This window comes from Notolabrus celidotus, chromosome 18, assembly GCF_009762535.1.
Source record: "Notolabrus celidotus isolate fNotCel1 chromosome 18, fNotCel1.pri, whole genome shotgun sequence".
NCBI lineage: Eukaryota > Metazoa > Chordata > Actinopteri > Labriformes > Labridae > Notolabrus > Notolabrus celidotus.
In genome coordinates this window covers 21,172,780-21,189,248 of record NC_048289.1, presented here as the reverse complement: position 1 = coordinate 21,189,248, position 16,469 = coordinate 21,172,780, and the positions used below count along the sequence as shown (strand labels likewise).

The following is a 16,469-nucleotide window of genomic DNA, read 5'->3' as shown; positions in this document are numbered from 1 at the left end:
GGTTTTTGGTGAAGTATTCAAAAAACAACAGATTTTTTGGTTCCAAGTTATTGCAGTTTTATCCCAGCAGGTACTTTTTTAAATCTTAAGATATAAAAAATGTCATAAAGCCTGGATAAATCTGTAAAATAGAAAAAATATAAGATTTTTTAATCGACATCTCTGCAGTATGGTCTGAAAAAAAAAGAAAAATTGTACTCCAAATTGTTCCGTTTTTCTACAAAGATCTTTTTCCATTCTTAGGGGTTAAATTATGCTAAGAATAAAGGAATGAAATTTAGATATATATGGAAAAAGTGGGAATTTTGGTTAAAAAGAAATAATTTCTAGCAGTCAAAGTATTTTAGTTTTATAGGATTAAAATGTGTTAAAAAAAATATAAAGGAATACAGTGTGAATTTTCCAAAGACCCTAAAAGCCTCAAAAGACCCAAGCTGACCCTCGTATAAATAGCTCTCGTGCCACACATGATGAATAGTTTTAAAGTTAACAAATTATTGTGACAGCTCCCTTTCTCCCCAAGTGCCATTCAGATTAAAGGAATCTAATGCTGGCGTAAGCTTGTGCAAGGCAATAAGGAACTATTGCTTTCCTGTCACATATAATTTATAGCTTTCTATTTGCATCTGTTTGCCCGTGTGACTAATCCCCAACTTTTTCTCCCCAAGCCCCGATCAATACAACCTCATCCGCACTGGCACATTCAGGGGGCCGCTCGGCCCTACAGAGATGTTTGATCCAGGAAGCAAAGGGCTACTATAGGGCTGCTCCCAGTGAACCCCCCCCTTCTTCTGTGAAGGAGGGAGAGAGAGAGTAAGAGAGAGAGGGAGCTGATTAGTGTGGGCCAGGTAGAGTCAGTGAAGCTGATCATTGAGGTGAATTGATGTGATTTCATGCTTTGTTTGCAAGATCACTCAGACCAAAAGTGCAATGAAGACTTTTCTCCATACCTCACCTTTAAGGTAGAACCACTGACCAAGATCCCTACTCGTGTATGAGCTGCAGTTTGATATCTTCATCGCACAATATCTCCATAGTAGCTGCCATGAATGAACTACAAGCTTGTATTAGAGGAAGTTTGAAGATCCAGGAGAAGAAAGGCAGGACTAACAAGAGTTTTTATTTCTTTTGTTCCTCCAGGATCATCCGGACAAAAGTCCAGCAGCCTTTCCATCCATCGCCTGATGGGTCGTCACTGTCAGCACCAGGCCACACCATAGGTAACATAGATTTGCACAACTCAATGGACTCATAGCACATGCTGAACATGCATTTATTATTGGGTGTGTAAAAAATCTGTTGTTATAGATCAACATAGGAACTAAATTATTAATGATTCAGTTTAATACAAATACAAATTGAAAACATGGATCCATAATATCATATACAAGATACTTTGACCAATATATCAACCAACCGATATATATAAGCCGACCAGTATAAGTCTAACACTATATCCTTCTAATATATAGGTCTACGAATACATCAGTCGACTGATATATCAATGACCAACATACCAGTCTACCACTGTATCAGTCTAACATATCAATCTAACAATAAATGATTCCACCGATTTATTAACCAATACATTTGTTTGACCAATAAATAAGTCAACCAATATATCAATCTACCAATATATATAAAATGACCAGTATAAGTCTAACACTATATTCTTCTAATATATAGGTCTACGAATATATCAGTTGACCTCTTCTAACGGTCTCATATATCAGTCGACTGATATATCAATGACAAGCATACCAGTCTACCACTGTATCAGTCTAACATCAATCTATCAATAAATTATTCCACCTATTTATAAACCAATACATTTGTTTGATCAATAAATAAGTCAACCAATATATCAATCTACCAAGAGCAGTTGACCCATATATCAATCCAACAGTACTTGTTGACCAAGATATTGATCTACTGATATTAGTGGACCAATATATTGATCCACTAATATATCGGTCTACCATAGTATGAATCGACCAATATCAGTTATGGTTTACTAATTTATCAGATAACCTATGTTCAAGTGGACGAATATATTGATCTACTAATATCAGTTACCAATATGTTGGTTTACCAATTTATCAGTCAACCTATGTTCAAGTGGACCAATATCTCTTGACCAATCTATAAATCAACCAATGTATCCCTCTATCAATATATCACTGCCAATATATACAGATATATCTATTTATCATTAAATCAGTCTGCTGATAATTTGGTAGGAATTGTTTTTCATTTAAATGTATAATGGCGTATCGTAAAACTCATTCTAATCGGTTTAGGCGAGTTAAAATGAATGTAACTAATTGTAATAAATGGTTCTATGATATCGCCTTATATCGAATGCAAGCGCTGAATGGGATCAATAAAAATCGTACAGTGGTATACTTTATTTTATCAGCAAATAGCGTTTCGTTGCTCATAGAATGGGTAAAGTCGTATTGTCGATTTGAGATGAACACCCCTAAGATTGATAATTTCTTTCCATCTTTGTTTCTAGTACCAAGCACAGCCTCTCCACCTGTAACCAGTGTCTCCAACGACCCGGCAGGATCCTACTCCATCAATGGGATTCTGGGAATTCCCCGATCCAATGGAGAAAAGAGGAAAAGAGATGAAGGTAAGAGTTTCTCTGTCTTGAGGAGGGTAAAAATTAAAAAAAAAAAAAATCACATAAGCTCAGCTCAGGATTAGCACAAAGCAAATGTCAAAAATCCTCCAAAAGCTAAAAAACTAAATAGAATTCTTTGCAGCTTTATGCTATAAAACCCACTTTGCTGAACTTGCAATTACAGCATTAAAAGCCGCCTCAGTTCCAGTAGATGACCCTTATAAAACACCTAAGTCTGAACTCTGTTACACCGCTGTGTCAATCTGCCAAGGAGGCTTTTGATTTGAAGACACGACCTCCGCTGTTGTCTCCTGCAATTAATCTTTATGGAAGTGATTAAAGGGCTTTAGATAATTACATGTCAAGATGATGTAGCCAACCACCCGGGTCAGTCAAGAAAGCCGCTATAGCTCTGTGGAGGGCTGTTTCTCTTTTTTTTTCTTCTTTAACAAAAGTGGCTTCACTCCTGCTGCTGAAGAAGTGGATATAAGGGGGCCTGAGGCGATATAGATTATTGGTTCTGTAAGCAATAGGCTTCCTTAATGTCATCACATAAGTAGCTGATGAGAATAGCTAAACAGATGCACTCATGTTCCAAAAGCATGTGCGGGTATGGAGGGATGATGTGGCTGCTGAAAAGGGGGCAGTTATCTCTAACAGGGTGGGGGAATGAGTGCCTTATTTCTGCAGTGCTCTGGAATGAGAGCTAATCAGAGCACGGCGGTGGTTTACATAGCATCTTCTTTGTTCTGGTGTTTTTTTGTCGAGAAGCGCGGGGGTTTGCGGGGATATTGAGTGGAATTGATGTTTTTATGTGCGTGCAGGGGAGGGAGGGATGACTAATGACCTGTCAGAGGTAGATTTCCTGGCAGAGATATAAAAACCAGCATGACGTGGACATGGCAAATGACATAATCAAGCCTTTCCCTGTAAGAGATGCAATCGCGGAGGCATAATGCAAACGTCTGGTGTTTTCGAGGGTTCATTTTCAGTCGTTCGAGGACCTCTCATATTAGCCTGGGTGTAATGTCTAGTCACTGAATGATAGAATGCACACATTTCTATGCAGATTGCTACTGAAGGGCAAAGAGGTATTAAAGGGCATGGAGAGGAGTAAGGTATGTGTGTGTGAGGGGGAGAGCCGGCCTGTTTTGTGGAGGTCTTCCAGGTGACAGCACCATGTTTCCACGGCTATTCAGTCTCAAATGATTCCCCTGATGTGCTGCCATTTCTGTGATTTAGGTGCTCGGCCAGCATTACGATGAAAGAGAAGAAATGTACGTGTGTGTGTGTGTGTGTGCGTGCGTCAGGGTAGGACTTGCACTGAGGGTGACGGAGGGAGCTGTGGTTCTTATATACTCTCTCTACGGCCAGCTGGTGCCTACCTGGAAGCACAGGGTCAGGGATACTTTATCTTTCCAAAACATAAACCCCGGGCCTTGGCCGTCTGCACACACACAATGCTTGCAAAAGCAATGTCTCGCCTCGAGCCACAGTTTGTAAGAATAGTATATTACATACTATGTTACCCTGTAGACACTATTGTCCTGTTGCTGTCTTCTATCAAAGTGCACCTTACCCCAAAAAAGAAAACAAAAAACACCTGATTTCAAGGTTTTGCAACCGTTTGGCTGGAGTGTTCTCCGAGAAACGGCCATACCTGTTGTTTTGGACTCTCAAGTTATGTCTCTGACATTTCACAAGTTAACTTTTATCTCAAATTTCCTTTTAAACCTTCGCACAAATTTCAAATGTGCAAAAAAGGCCTGATCACATGAAATAAAGGAACACGCGTTTGGTCATTTGAAACTTGTATTTTTCATAGTTTTGGAACAATTTCATCTTGTGCTTTTTGGAATCAACGTAAATTCCATTTCACTGTATTTAGTTTTATTTGGCATGTGTTCATATGTTATCACCTGGGGTGTTATGGGAATTTCATGTGGTCCTCCGTAAGGATTTTGCAAACAATTTGGTAAAAATCAAGCGTTTCTTTGGGGGAAAAAAAGTATGAAAAGAGTGAGGTTTAATCTTTAAATTTACTCCACAGCTCTTGCATGCCATAATCTGTGGTGTATACAGCTCTATTCTACTATCAAAGATCATTTTTGGGAGAATATTCCGCAAGGAAAATTATCACATATTTTGCCATACACATCATTTGCATTATCATTTATCTTAAACGGCATTCTTTCTTTGCATTCATTCATGCATTGCTGATAAAATTTACCTAAAGGAAAACAAAAATTGAAACATCCTTGCCCTGAAATCAAAGACACAGAAACACATTTGGATGCTATGGAGGTGTTTCATTGCCATTTTGTGGTTTTAAGACCATTTTTCCCAGCAGAAGTCTGTGTTCCAGTGTTGCCTTGTTTGCTTTTTAGACGTGTTTTGCTTCCCTCAGTAGGCAGCAGTCTATATCCAGTTAATGCTTGGATTAAATTTCCTCACAGCACTGTAGCTTGCCTGAGCCCTATTTAACTTGGTAAGCCTCATGATGATTATGGCACAAGCAGTCATTATCGAGGGTTGAAAACATGAACAAAAATGAGGGAAAAGGAAGGAGGCGAAGGGTTAGAAGAAGAGGGGAGGGGAGGGCGCTGTGTGTGCAACACAAACCCAGCTGAAATGGATTGGCTGTGTTGCAAGGAGTATTTGTTTTAGGCAGTAGCTGTGGCTCTGTGCCAAGCAGCCAGACAGCTCCTAAGTTTCCAAGTCAGCAGTGCCCTTAAAAAAAAGTCCCCCATTACAGCAGGGATGTAGAGATAATGTAGTGTGACACACGTTATGTACACTGGGTCTCGGCAAGAGGAGCTTCAGGGACACAGGTGTCATAAGAGCCATTAATCTGCTATTGTCACGTGTTATTGCAAATTAAAAGTAGCATGTTACACTTGGCAGCCATTGTTGCGGACACACAGAGTGGAGGGGGAGGTGTAGAGGAAGAGGGAGAGACCTCTGGAGATGGTGACCACGGCTGTCCGCAAAGTGACATATATTAGAATTTGCAATTCTGCAGAGAAAAGCTATTACCTCACAGATTAACATCCACGACTCCTCCATCCCCCCACTGCCTCTGACACTGTAGTGCTCCAGAAAAAAACAAAGGAGAAGCTGCTCCTCTCAGGGTGAAACAAGAAGTGCTCACATAGTATATGATGTTTAAGTACAAATCAACTCTTATGGATGTTTTTGTTCACTGTCTTGTTATAAGTGAGCGTTTGACTGGGCTGAATTGACCTGAGCACACAGCTTGGAGGGTCTTTTTGAGAACATGTCCATGAAGTGTGTCCGGTCTTTCAAAGTCCTACCACACGCCTTTTCAGAGCAGCTCTCAAATTGACAATCAGACCTGTAGACGACTCTTAATTTCAGTCATTCTGATCGCTTTCTCCCTTTTGTGGTTGAGGCTTTCTTCTTGATTTATGAGAGAAACAGCAAGAGAGAAATTTCATGATAAGATGATCATCATATATTTCAAAAAAAGCCAACAACAATAGCCAGTGGCAGTCAGAATGGATGTGATTCTGTGCTTCAGTGGCTGTTGAATTAATTATTTCTCCTCGCTGAGCGTCGTGAGGACTGAGCTCGATGTGTGTGGATGGAGATGAGTGATGGAGCGGGCCGCCGTCACACCCTGCTCTGTGTATCAGCATCTGTTTTGGGGGAGAGGAAGAATCAACACAGGAACTCTGAGCGCAGCAGAGTGTCAGCACCTCCAGTGCAAACTCCCAATTAGACTAATAAAGCCTTTGAAAGCTCAGGAACATCGCAGTTTGCAACGTTTCCAAAACGCTTGCCTCTGGATCTTTGAGAGTGATCAGACTGGGGACTGCAGCTAACTGATATCCTAATTGTTTTAATCTATAAAATGGAAGAAAATAAAGCAAAACATCTCATAATTTTCTTATTTGAGGGATAAATACCCTGAAAAAAATGTAATATCATAATGTACAAGTGGAAAAAAAGCAGTATTGTGCTTTCAAGAGGCTGCCAAAAGAGAAAAATTGGGCATTTTTGTATGACTGATCATCAACAACTTTCCATTAATCCATTTTCTAATCTCCTCCAACAGCAATCACAGATCTGTTGAGGCGCAGCTAAAAAAAAGCAGTATTTCATTTATGTTTACATAATCCAAACACTCAATTAGAGAAACCAAAATGAGGCTGAGTTCATCCAATTTGTTTTAATTTCATTTCATTAACCCAGAATTGAATCAGGCGGGAAATTATGGAGGTGTATTATTGTGAAATACACAACGATGTGTTGAGGGAACAAGTGCATATGTATGTTGACATGTTATTTAAACATGGAGCCAAGGTGGAGGTGGTGGTGGTGGTGGTGGAGGGGGTTAAGCTCATTCTTTAGCGGGGGGCTTTATGACCCCAAGGTGCCAGATTACTTTCTACTGCTTTGAACACGAAACGAAGTAACTCTATTTCTTGGGGTAAGAAAGTTGAAATTTGTAGAATCATTCTCCGTCCTTTCAAAGACTTTAAGAAAAACTACCATCACCACTCAATTCTGCACTTCAGTCATGATAATTGTTCCTGTTTTTGTTTGGCGGGCAGTCACTCAGACTCATTCCCACTCCCCTGAGTTACGTTGGATAAAGCCTCCTGCAGGGGGTCGTGACCTCTGGGTGCCAAACCCACAGAGAGGAGTCTGCTTTATAGAGCTGGTTATCTGATCTGATGGAGGCTGCTCCCTCGTTACCAGAGTGTTAATACAGAGGGATGTCAAGATGAATACACTCAACTCCAATCCGATGATCAATAAACGACCACAGAGCGGGACAAGCGTGTAACGCACCAACAAAGCCACTGTGGTCAAACATTAGCATAATGGGCACATTTGGAGATGTCCAAATATTGGAGGTGACTTCTTGTAGTGATGAGGAGAGCTTTTTAGACGGTTAACTGGACCTGAAAACTTTCTCAAAGGGTAAATACTTTGGTTTAACATAAATCATTTCTGACTTGAGGAAAAAAACTAAACAGTTCAAGTGAAAAAAAGGTCAAAATTGAATGCCAAGGTTATCTGGCTGCAACTAATAACCCATCAAATATTGATCAACCCAATCTACATAAACACTATTCCTGTTGAACTCTTATTTGCGAGTAAATACAACTGTCCTCCTGAGTTTTAACAAGGCCAAAAACTCTCAGGTGAAATAAGCAGTATTCATCCTATTTAGAAAAAATGTGCATAAACCTGACTAAGACTTCAAGCAACAACTTCAATGTTCAATACGTCACTGGAATCATCTTTATAGTAACTGATTTGTCAGGTGGCAGTCAGTATCTGGGAGGGCAGATGGAGATGGGACTGTCCTCGGTCTGAGTGGGAGGAAGAGTACGTAGATTGACCCAGGATGGTTTGTTTTATGTGTGGGAAGTGTATTCCTCAGTGGTGAATGACAAATATGTTGATGGTGGTGGTGGTGGGGGGGTATTGATCAGGTGTTGTGGCTCAGGCCGGCTGATGGATAGTAATTAATGACTCTATTTGCGCGAGTAGAAAAGAGAACAATTGAGTTTGATAAAGTGACAAGTGGCAGCGATGCTGGGTTAGTGCCTTCAATGAGGGTGAGAGAAAAAAACGTGAGGAATATTTACCTGGACTTGAAGAAATGTTCAGAGCTGTTGTATTTTGATTTGGAAGTTCTGTTTGCCTCGTAAAGGAATCCCTTTAACATGAAGCTACTACCTGTTAGATAAGTTTAGTATTAGCCTTGAGAGCAGGGCGGGGGCTCATTGTAGATGCTCTAGTTATTGTTTTACTGAGTTTATTTAACTTTTGAACTAATTAAACATAGATGATATAGTAGTGTATCAGTGTATCAGTGAGGTCAAGAGATGCTGGGGGACATTTGTTTCTTTGAAGAGAGCCAGGCTACCAATCCCCTCCTGACTGAAGAATGAAAACACATGTATAGTTTCTACTTTGTTCATAACGTTATTTCTAAATCTTTTGAGATACAATTTCAAAACCTTACTGACTATCCTGGCTGTATTTTGAACATTTTCAATGTGGTGTAAAGGTGAAAATATAAAAATACAATCTACTAAAGTGTGAGCAAATATGTCTGATTAAATATTGTTTACCCGATAAGCAGCACTGTTCTGTGAAAACAGTTTTTGCTACAGGCGACTCTTTTAGAAAAGCGAATAAAATAGTAATTTTTAAGTAAGATGACATTATTTTTTAGATATATGGTTGAATTGAGTATTCAATTTTTAAATGACTAATATTTTGAGTTTACATTTTATTCTGGAAAGTGTAAAACTCACAGTGTGAAGAATAAATTCAGTGGTTACATCAAAAAGCCTGGCTTTGCCAGACCCATCAGCCAGCTCATGTTCATTTTCGCTACCATTCTAAATCATTTTACATCACCTGCAAAAACAACGACCGATCATAGTTGTTCATTTAGAAATGGGCAGGTTCTACACGATGACGACACAAGAGTATTGCTTCAGCCTTTTCGCAAAACAAGCAAGCAGGGGTGTGTCCAGAACTTTTTGACCGGAGTGGCCCAACTGAGGCTCTCACATAGGCAGGGGTGGCCAGTGCATTTACAAATAAATAACATTTACCCTTTCTGTCTTCACAACCTACTCTCATTAAAGTATTAAACAGTTGTTATATTCCTTTTGACTTAAAAAACAAACAAACATGACAAAGTGGCATAATAAAGAAATCTACTGTCAGCCTTTTAACTCATCCCAAATTATAGATTTTTACAGAAACCCCACCTCTGACAAGGCAAACAGCCAATCATAGTTCAGGATTTTGGGGTGGTCAATTGGATTTCAAGGGGTGCCAGTGCCACCCTTGGCCAACCCTCTTGACACGCCACTGCAAGCAAGATGGCAGCTTCCACCATAAGGAGGTCTGTTGAATCAACTATTACAACCGTTTTAAACGAGCTGGACAACGTATTTTCGTTAAAACAGTTATTAAGAACAAAAATTCTGCTCCGCACTATGACACACGCTGCGTTGCTCTGACTGGTTGTATGTCTGTCCAGTCTGTTACAAGAGGCACTTCTACATGTTGAAAACAGAAATGAATTGAACGGATCCAGACTCATTCACCAAGGTGAATTGGTTTGGTGATGCCAGGCTAAATAAAACAACTACTGATCTTTGAGAGGTAAATCAATGCGATGCACAAACCTTAAGAACTTAATCTGTTTTAACTTAAGTCTGTTTACCTCACTGTACCAAACTCATGGGGATTATTCATGCAAGGTAACACAAGGACAGGGATTTTCACACTCTTCAAAACGGATTATGCTTCTTCTTTCATTGGCAGACTAAAAAATGAAGAAACGTAACATGATTTTGTTCGTTACTCATAACTAATTTGCTGCTTGACATTTCTGCAGCTATCAGCCCAATTCCATGTTACGCACATTCCCACGTGCTCGGACACACATACACACACACACACTCTTTTATAGCTCCTTCACTGGAGAGTTGGGTTCATCCTCTGGCCTCAGCCTGTGAAAAAAGGTCAAGCAGCAGAATAGAATGGTAATAACCCTCCCAAATGGTACTATCACACAGACATGATTGATCAATTGAATTCCATGGCAGAGAAAAATGTGGGATTAAGTAGAGTATTATACGCACAATGAGTTGAGGCATGATGTTCATTTCAAGTTCATTTCAGCTCCCTCTTGCCACCAGATCAGGCAATCAATAGGGGCCTTGCATATCATATATCACTGCTCTCCCACTGAGGGGAGAACATAATCTGCTGCAAATTTAGAATGACAGATTTGTAAGGGGGCTGAAGCTTACTGGGAGCCGAGGAGGAGACCTACAGACAGCCACTGCAGCCAGGAGGAGAGGTGCAGTGGGTTTGGGGGTGGCGGGGGGTAGGATGGTCTGTAAAGCGGCACACGCAGTGACAACAGGAGAAGCGAAGGCATCCTTCTCCCAACAGTCGGGTAATCAGGTCAGGAGTCAGGAGAAAATTCCTGTGTTTGGAGAGCGGGATGATTGAACTAGACTGTACGATTTTATTCAGCCTCTTGTCCTCCGCCTCGCTGTTTCCAAATGGAACCGAACACTTGCAGAGAATAAAAGCAGAATTGAATTGTTGAAGGGAAAATGTGCTTTTTAAGAAAAACTGCCTTTGATTTCAGCAAGGGGAAAAAATCCTTTGGCTGGAATGAAAAAAAAGCTGCTGTAATGGGCTAGCTGCTGCTTTCATTAGTACACATGCTTGCCACAACATGTATGTATTTGCAAGTGATTGTAATCCATCAATTACCAGAGGGCTTTCAGATCATGATGTTGCTACTGTCAAAGGGGGGTTGCAGGGAAAAGTCTGTGTGATGTAGCTAGTGGCTCCCTACAGCTATTAAGAATAGGAAAAACCTGCACTCCATCTCTTTCTGTCCTCCTCAGAACCCCCACAGAGGTGGTAACAAAAAAAAAAAACATGAGGAGAATTTAAAGTGTATAGCTTGAAGTAAAGGCCAGCTTCCCGGGGTCAGTATCTCGATTGTTGCTCTCTCTTCTTGTAGATGGTTCAGATGGTTCTGGCCCAAACAGTGATTCTCAGGGTAGTGTGGAGAGTTTACGGAAACACCTTAGGGCTGATGCCTTCACCCAGCAGCAGCTGGAAGCGCTGGACCGGGTCTTTGAACGCCCCTCGTACCCCGACGTCTTCCCTACATCGGAGCACATCAAACCAGAACAGGTTAGTAGCATTGCAGCTCACCACATTCAGTATATACACACACACACAAATTGTGCATGTGATGTTGAAACACACTTAAAAAAACACACTTTGTCACAAATATTCCCAAACCATCTCGAAACTAAAGCTAATTAAAGAAACGTCTGAGACGGCCAAGCTCTGGATTACAACCCAGCATGTATAATGCTGCAGGGATCACCAGGAAAACTCCCACACACTATTGATTTTGTGATGAAAAACACATTCCTTGTATCCAGTATAATTGAGAATAACAGTAAGGCAACATGAAATTAATCAATACCTGCATTTTTCTTCATTTTGCTGTGTTATTCAACTGCTGCTTCTTGCCTTTGTTGTTTACTTTCCAATCCTGTGAGGTATGTTGATTGTTAATGACTGACGCCGTCTTTCAGGCTGCCTTTATGTATTCATGAAATGGATGTTTGAAACCATGTATTCCTGCCCCTTCCTTCTCGCCATCCATCCTCATTTCAAAAATTAAGAGGCGTTTGGAGAACAACCACCCCCACGCAAAAACGACAGCTAGAAAGCAGTGCTTATTAAAAGCTCTGGGCTTATTACAATGGATAACCTTTATTTACTTTCATTATACTATTAAACAACAAGAGACTATTAATTTCTCCCACCAAACTACAAGTCGGACCCATAAAGCAAAAGCAGTCGCCTAATTGAGTTCATTTTAATTTCTCTCCAATCGGGGCGAATTACGCAGGTGATAAATCAGTGGGACAGGCCTCACCTCCAGAAGAGGGCCTAATTTGCAGCTAATTACAAAACTGATTTCTACTGGAAGATCAATACCAAAACGAATTGGAAATGACTTGCAATCACAAAGAGCGTCAGGGAGAGTATTAAAAGGCAGAGGGAAAAGGGGTTGGACTGAAAAAGGGAACAAGTAAGGAGAAAAAAAAGAGGCCAGGAACAGTCCAGAAAAATCAGGTTTAATTTAATGCAATATTAATCAGAGCACTTTCCCTTTCATGGGCGCCTCACGTCTTTTTTTCCTCTGGAAAATGTGGCCCTATTAGCCAGTGTCTGGGTTCTGTAGCGAGGCATTAAAAACCCATTCTGGAGATGCAAAACTCAATGGATTCACCCCTCCCACACTTCTGCTAGCCATTTGGTCATCCCTTTCAGACCTATCTTTTCAGTTTTCCCCTTCTGCCCTTTATCTGCATGATAAAACGTCTGTTTGGCGTCTGAGGCCTCAGAGAATAGAGGAAAACATCCGACATTGTGCCAGTGAACAGTTGTAGCAGACAATTAGAGTTTATCGGTGATAGTGGCAGACAAGAGTGGGGTCACGGGCGTCCCCCCTGTGGGAGCGCGGCCCACTGAGCCACTCAGGCTCACACTGGGCTTTGGACAAACATTGTCAACACTCAGACTCCGGAAGTCTCATCTCATTAAAAGGAAAAACCTCCCGACATCTGCCAGGAGAGTCTTTTAGAGAGTTTACAAAAGGAAACAAGATGAGGAAATGGGAGCTAGGAAAAGATTACTTTTTGATTTGGTAAAAAACAAACAAATGCTGAGGGTTTTTTTTAAGCCAGCAAGCATTGATGTTTGTTTGTCCCAGTTACTCTGGCTAATCCATTGACTTGGCTGTGAAAACTTTTTACTGGAACTGCTCAGGAAACAAACCTGATTATTGCTGATTATCCTTAGTAAGCAGGATGTTGTTTACGGAGAGACTTTCTGCCACTGACTGAAAAAAATCCTGCTCAGCAATAAAATATCCAATATATCACACCAGAGAGTTGGAATCGAATGGCTGGTCAGATTATTGTTTGTATTTATGTCATCTGTAATTTCTCATAGATGATACATTTAAGACAGATTTATTAAGGGCCAGGCTGTGTTGAAAAAAACATCAGATGTTTAAGTTCCTTTAAAAATAAATACAAATTCTCGCTCGCTTTAAAAAACTAAAATTGTCTTCAAAATCTGGTACTCTCCTATTGGAACCGAAGGATGATTTCTTCCTTTCTCTTTCCATCCTTCCTTCCTTTCTCTTTCCCTTCCATCATTTTTCTCTCTTCTCTTTTCCTTCCTTTCTTCCTTCCTTCATTTTTTTCTTTCTTTTCTCTTTTCCCTCCTTCCTTTCTTTCTTCCTTCCTTTTTTCTTTCCTCTTGTTTCCTTCCTTTTTTCTTTCCTGTATTTTCCTTGCATCATATGTCTTTCTTCTCTTTTCCTTCCTTTCTTCCTTCCTTCTTTCCTTCATGTATTTCTTTTCTTTTTTCTTTCTTTTCTCTTTTCCTTCCTTTCTTCTTTCCTCTCTCTATTCCTTCCATCATTTTTCTTTTCTCATTTCCTTCCTACCTCTGTTTTCCTTCCTTTCACACTTTCTTTTCTCTCTTTTCCTTCCTTTCTTTTTTCTTTCCTCTTTCCCCTCCCTCCCTTCTTTCTTCCTTCATTTCTTTCCTCCTTGTGTTCTTCCGTTCTGTCTTCCTTCCTTTCTTTCTTCCTGCTTTTCCTTCCATCATTTTTCTTTTCTCATTTCCTCCCTTTCTTCCTACCTACCTTTTCCTTCCTTTTTATTTTCCTTCCTTTCTCCCTTTCTTTTTTCTTTCCTGTCTTTTCCCTCCTTTCTTTCTTCCTTCCTTTCTTTCTTTCCTCAGTTTTCTTCCCTCCTTTCTTCCTTTCTGTCTTCCTTCCCTTCTTTCTTCCTGCTTTTCTTTTTCCTTCTTTCTTTGCTTTCTTCCTTCCTTTATTCCTTTCTTCATCTTCTCCTTTCTTCCTTAAGTAGTCCTGAATATTCACCAAACTTCTCACGTGCATCAGACCTTGTGAAATTTGATATTTTATGGGCCTCACGCAGGACATTTCAAAATGTCTCTGTAGCGCCTCCCTTAAGTTAATGGTATTAATACAAGGTAACTGGTATTAAATGATTCCTCATAGGAAACGTTCAATTAACAACAAACATTATCGTATTTTGTTTTTGTAAAGGACTAATGTTTGTTTTTTGGAGGGGGGGCACATTTAACTAGAGTTGAGGTAACCTCCGTTATGGTTGAAAAATCGAGGGGTGAAAATCTTCAACATAAACTCATAAAACCAAAGTTATCTGAATCTCTAGATACTGCTTTCTAATCTCTAATGTTTTGATATGGGTGAACTTGTCCTTAAACACAACATCCAGACCCACACAATACTCAAAAAGCTTAGACAGTCAAATCTCAACCAAATGTTCAAAGTTGTACAAATGGTCCTATTGAGCAAAAAGATGTAATGAAATTTAAAGGTGGTTTAGACTGCAAATTAAAAGAAAAAAGGAAAAAAAAAGGTGAATGGTGTCCCTCCAACAGGCCACATGGTGTGCCGGTAACAAAGCAGAACTGCTTTCTCCCTTGGCTGATCAGGGGTAACACTGCAGTCAAGCACAAAGGGCCAGCTGACGCCTTGGCTTTTCACTCATCTCAAAATCCCACTTCCTCTCAGACAATACCAAAATACATTCATGATATGCTTGAACTGCCACCCTGCAGCTTGAACACACACACACAGGCACACACACAGGCACACACACACACAATGCTCTCATACAAATTTATACTCGCGCAGGCCTGTGTGGAGCGCTTAATGGAGGAGGAGAAGGGAGGATTTCCATCTAGGTATTGTTTGGTTGTGTAATGATTCAACTGTCCTTTTCCCAGGCTAATGAGTACGCGCTCCCTGGCCTGAATTCCAGCCTGGACGAAGTCAAGCCCAGTTTATCCTCTAGCGCCAACCCAGACCTGGGCCCCAGTGTGTCGCAAAGCTACCCTGTAGGTAAGATCAAGTGCTGCTCAGTCCGCCTTTATGCTGCCGAGCCACAGCTTCAGCTGAGGGGTTTTGATCACTGTAAAAGAAAAAAACGACGATTGTGCAATTGACCAAGAAAGAAAAAAATATGAAATGTATGAAAATAAAAGCAAACCAAAAAGTTAAGTGTGAAGACTTTTTTAATATCATTTCACTCTGAGCTGAAAAGGTGGTACGATGATGCGATAAGAGCTTAGCAGCTGTCCTCAGTCTGCTTTTTGCTGAGCTAGCAGCGCGGTAAGAGAGATTGTGGGGTGTGATGGGGGCGGAGGGGCTGTTCAGTCACCGCTGGACAAGGACCTTTGGGTGTCAGCACATCAGAACTATGACTGTGTATCAGAGCAAGGTCTCACGAAAAAAAAAAAAAAAAGGGCCACCATGCAGGACGGACTGCTTGTCGGCTGCTGTGTTGCCCCTGTGATTTGTTCGCGGGCAGACAGTTTGTGTGTCTCAAAGCACGAGTAATGTGCCTCGGTAAATACGCTCTGGCATTTCTGCCGCCTAACTCTAACACCATGATCATTTATTTCACCCTCCTATCTCTCTCTCTCTCTCTCTCTCTCTCTCTCTCTCTCCCCTCCTCTTCCTCTCCCTCTCCTTGTCACAGTTAATGACTGCTTAGTTAATTGAAATATTGTTTCGTTGTTGCCGTGTTATTACCAAGAAGAAGGTTAAGTTTACTGAAAGTTTACGATGACTGTCGGAGGGCCTTGAGATTAATATACAGAGCTTTTATTAAAATTCATATAATTATGCAGCAGCCATCAAAGGCAACGAGTTCTGCGTGGGGGAGGACAGGGTGATTGAAAATTGCAGCAGCAGCAGCAGCAAGCCCCCCTTCTCAAATGATAGCCAAGCAGTGTTATGAGAAGAGAAAGGGCTCTTTTCTCATTAATATGTGGGAGGTAGATTTCCCCTGTAAGGCAGGCCTCCTGAGAAGAAAGGTGTGTGTTTGTCCTTTGTGCACTGATGGCCCCTGTAGGAAGCAGGGCTGGCTCTGCAGGTTGCTTTGTTTGCACCTGGGATATTTCTCTGCAGAGAGGGTCTCCTTACCTTACAGGTGCAAAGACATATAGAGAAGATGGGAGTGTATGCATGTTAATGTTTTCGACTGTGTCTGTTGGGATCACACAACGGATGTGTTTCAAAAGTTTTATCCCAGCACGATATTTTACTGATTCTTTGGCATATTTTTATATGCGTTTTGCTGATATCATTACATCTGCTATTATACAAGTTAGGGTAAATTCAGTTCTGGGGCCTGTTAGTAATACAAGTTGATAATAC

General features: G+C 40.7%; 1 protein-coding gene across 1 annotated transcript in view; it reads left to right on the top strand.

The window, feature by feature from the left end:
- LOC117830518 (paired box protein Pax-2a-like) overlaps positions 1 to 16,469 on the top strand; it is a 48,321-nt gene that overhangs the window by 16,638 nt on the left and 15,214 nt on the right. Inside the window, exons 7-10 of the mRNA XM_034708667.1 lie at positions 1,141 to 1,220; positions 2,519 to 2,638; positions 11,178 to 11,353; positions 15,035 to 15,149. Of these exons, the coding sequence (XP_034564558.1) occupies positions 1,141 to 1,220; positions 2,519 to 2,638; positions 11,178 to 11,353; positions 15,035 to 15,149 (491 nt within the window). The remainder of the gene's footprint in view (positions 1 to 1,140; positions 1,221 to 2,518; positions 2,639 to 11,177; positions 11,354 to 15,034; positions 15,150 to 16,469) is intronic.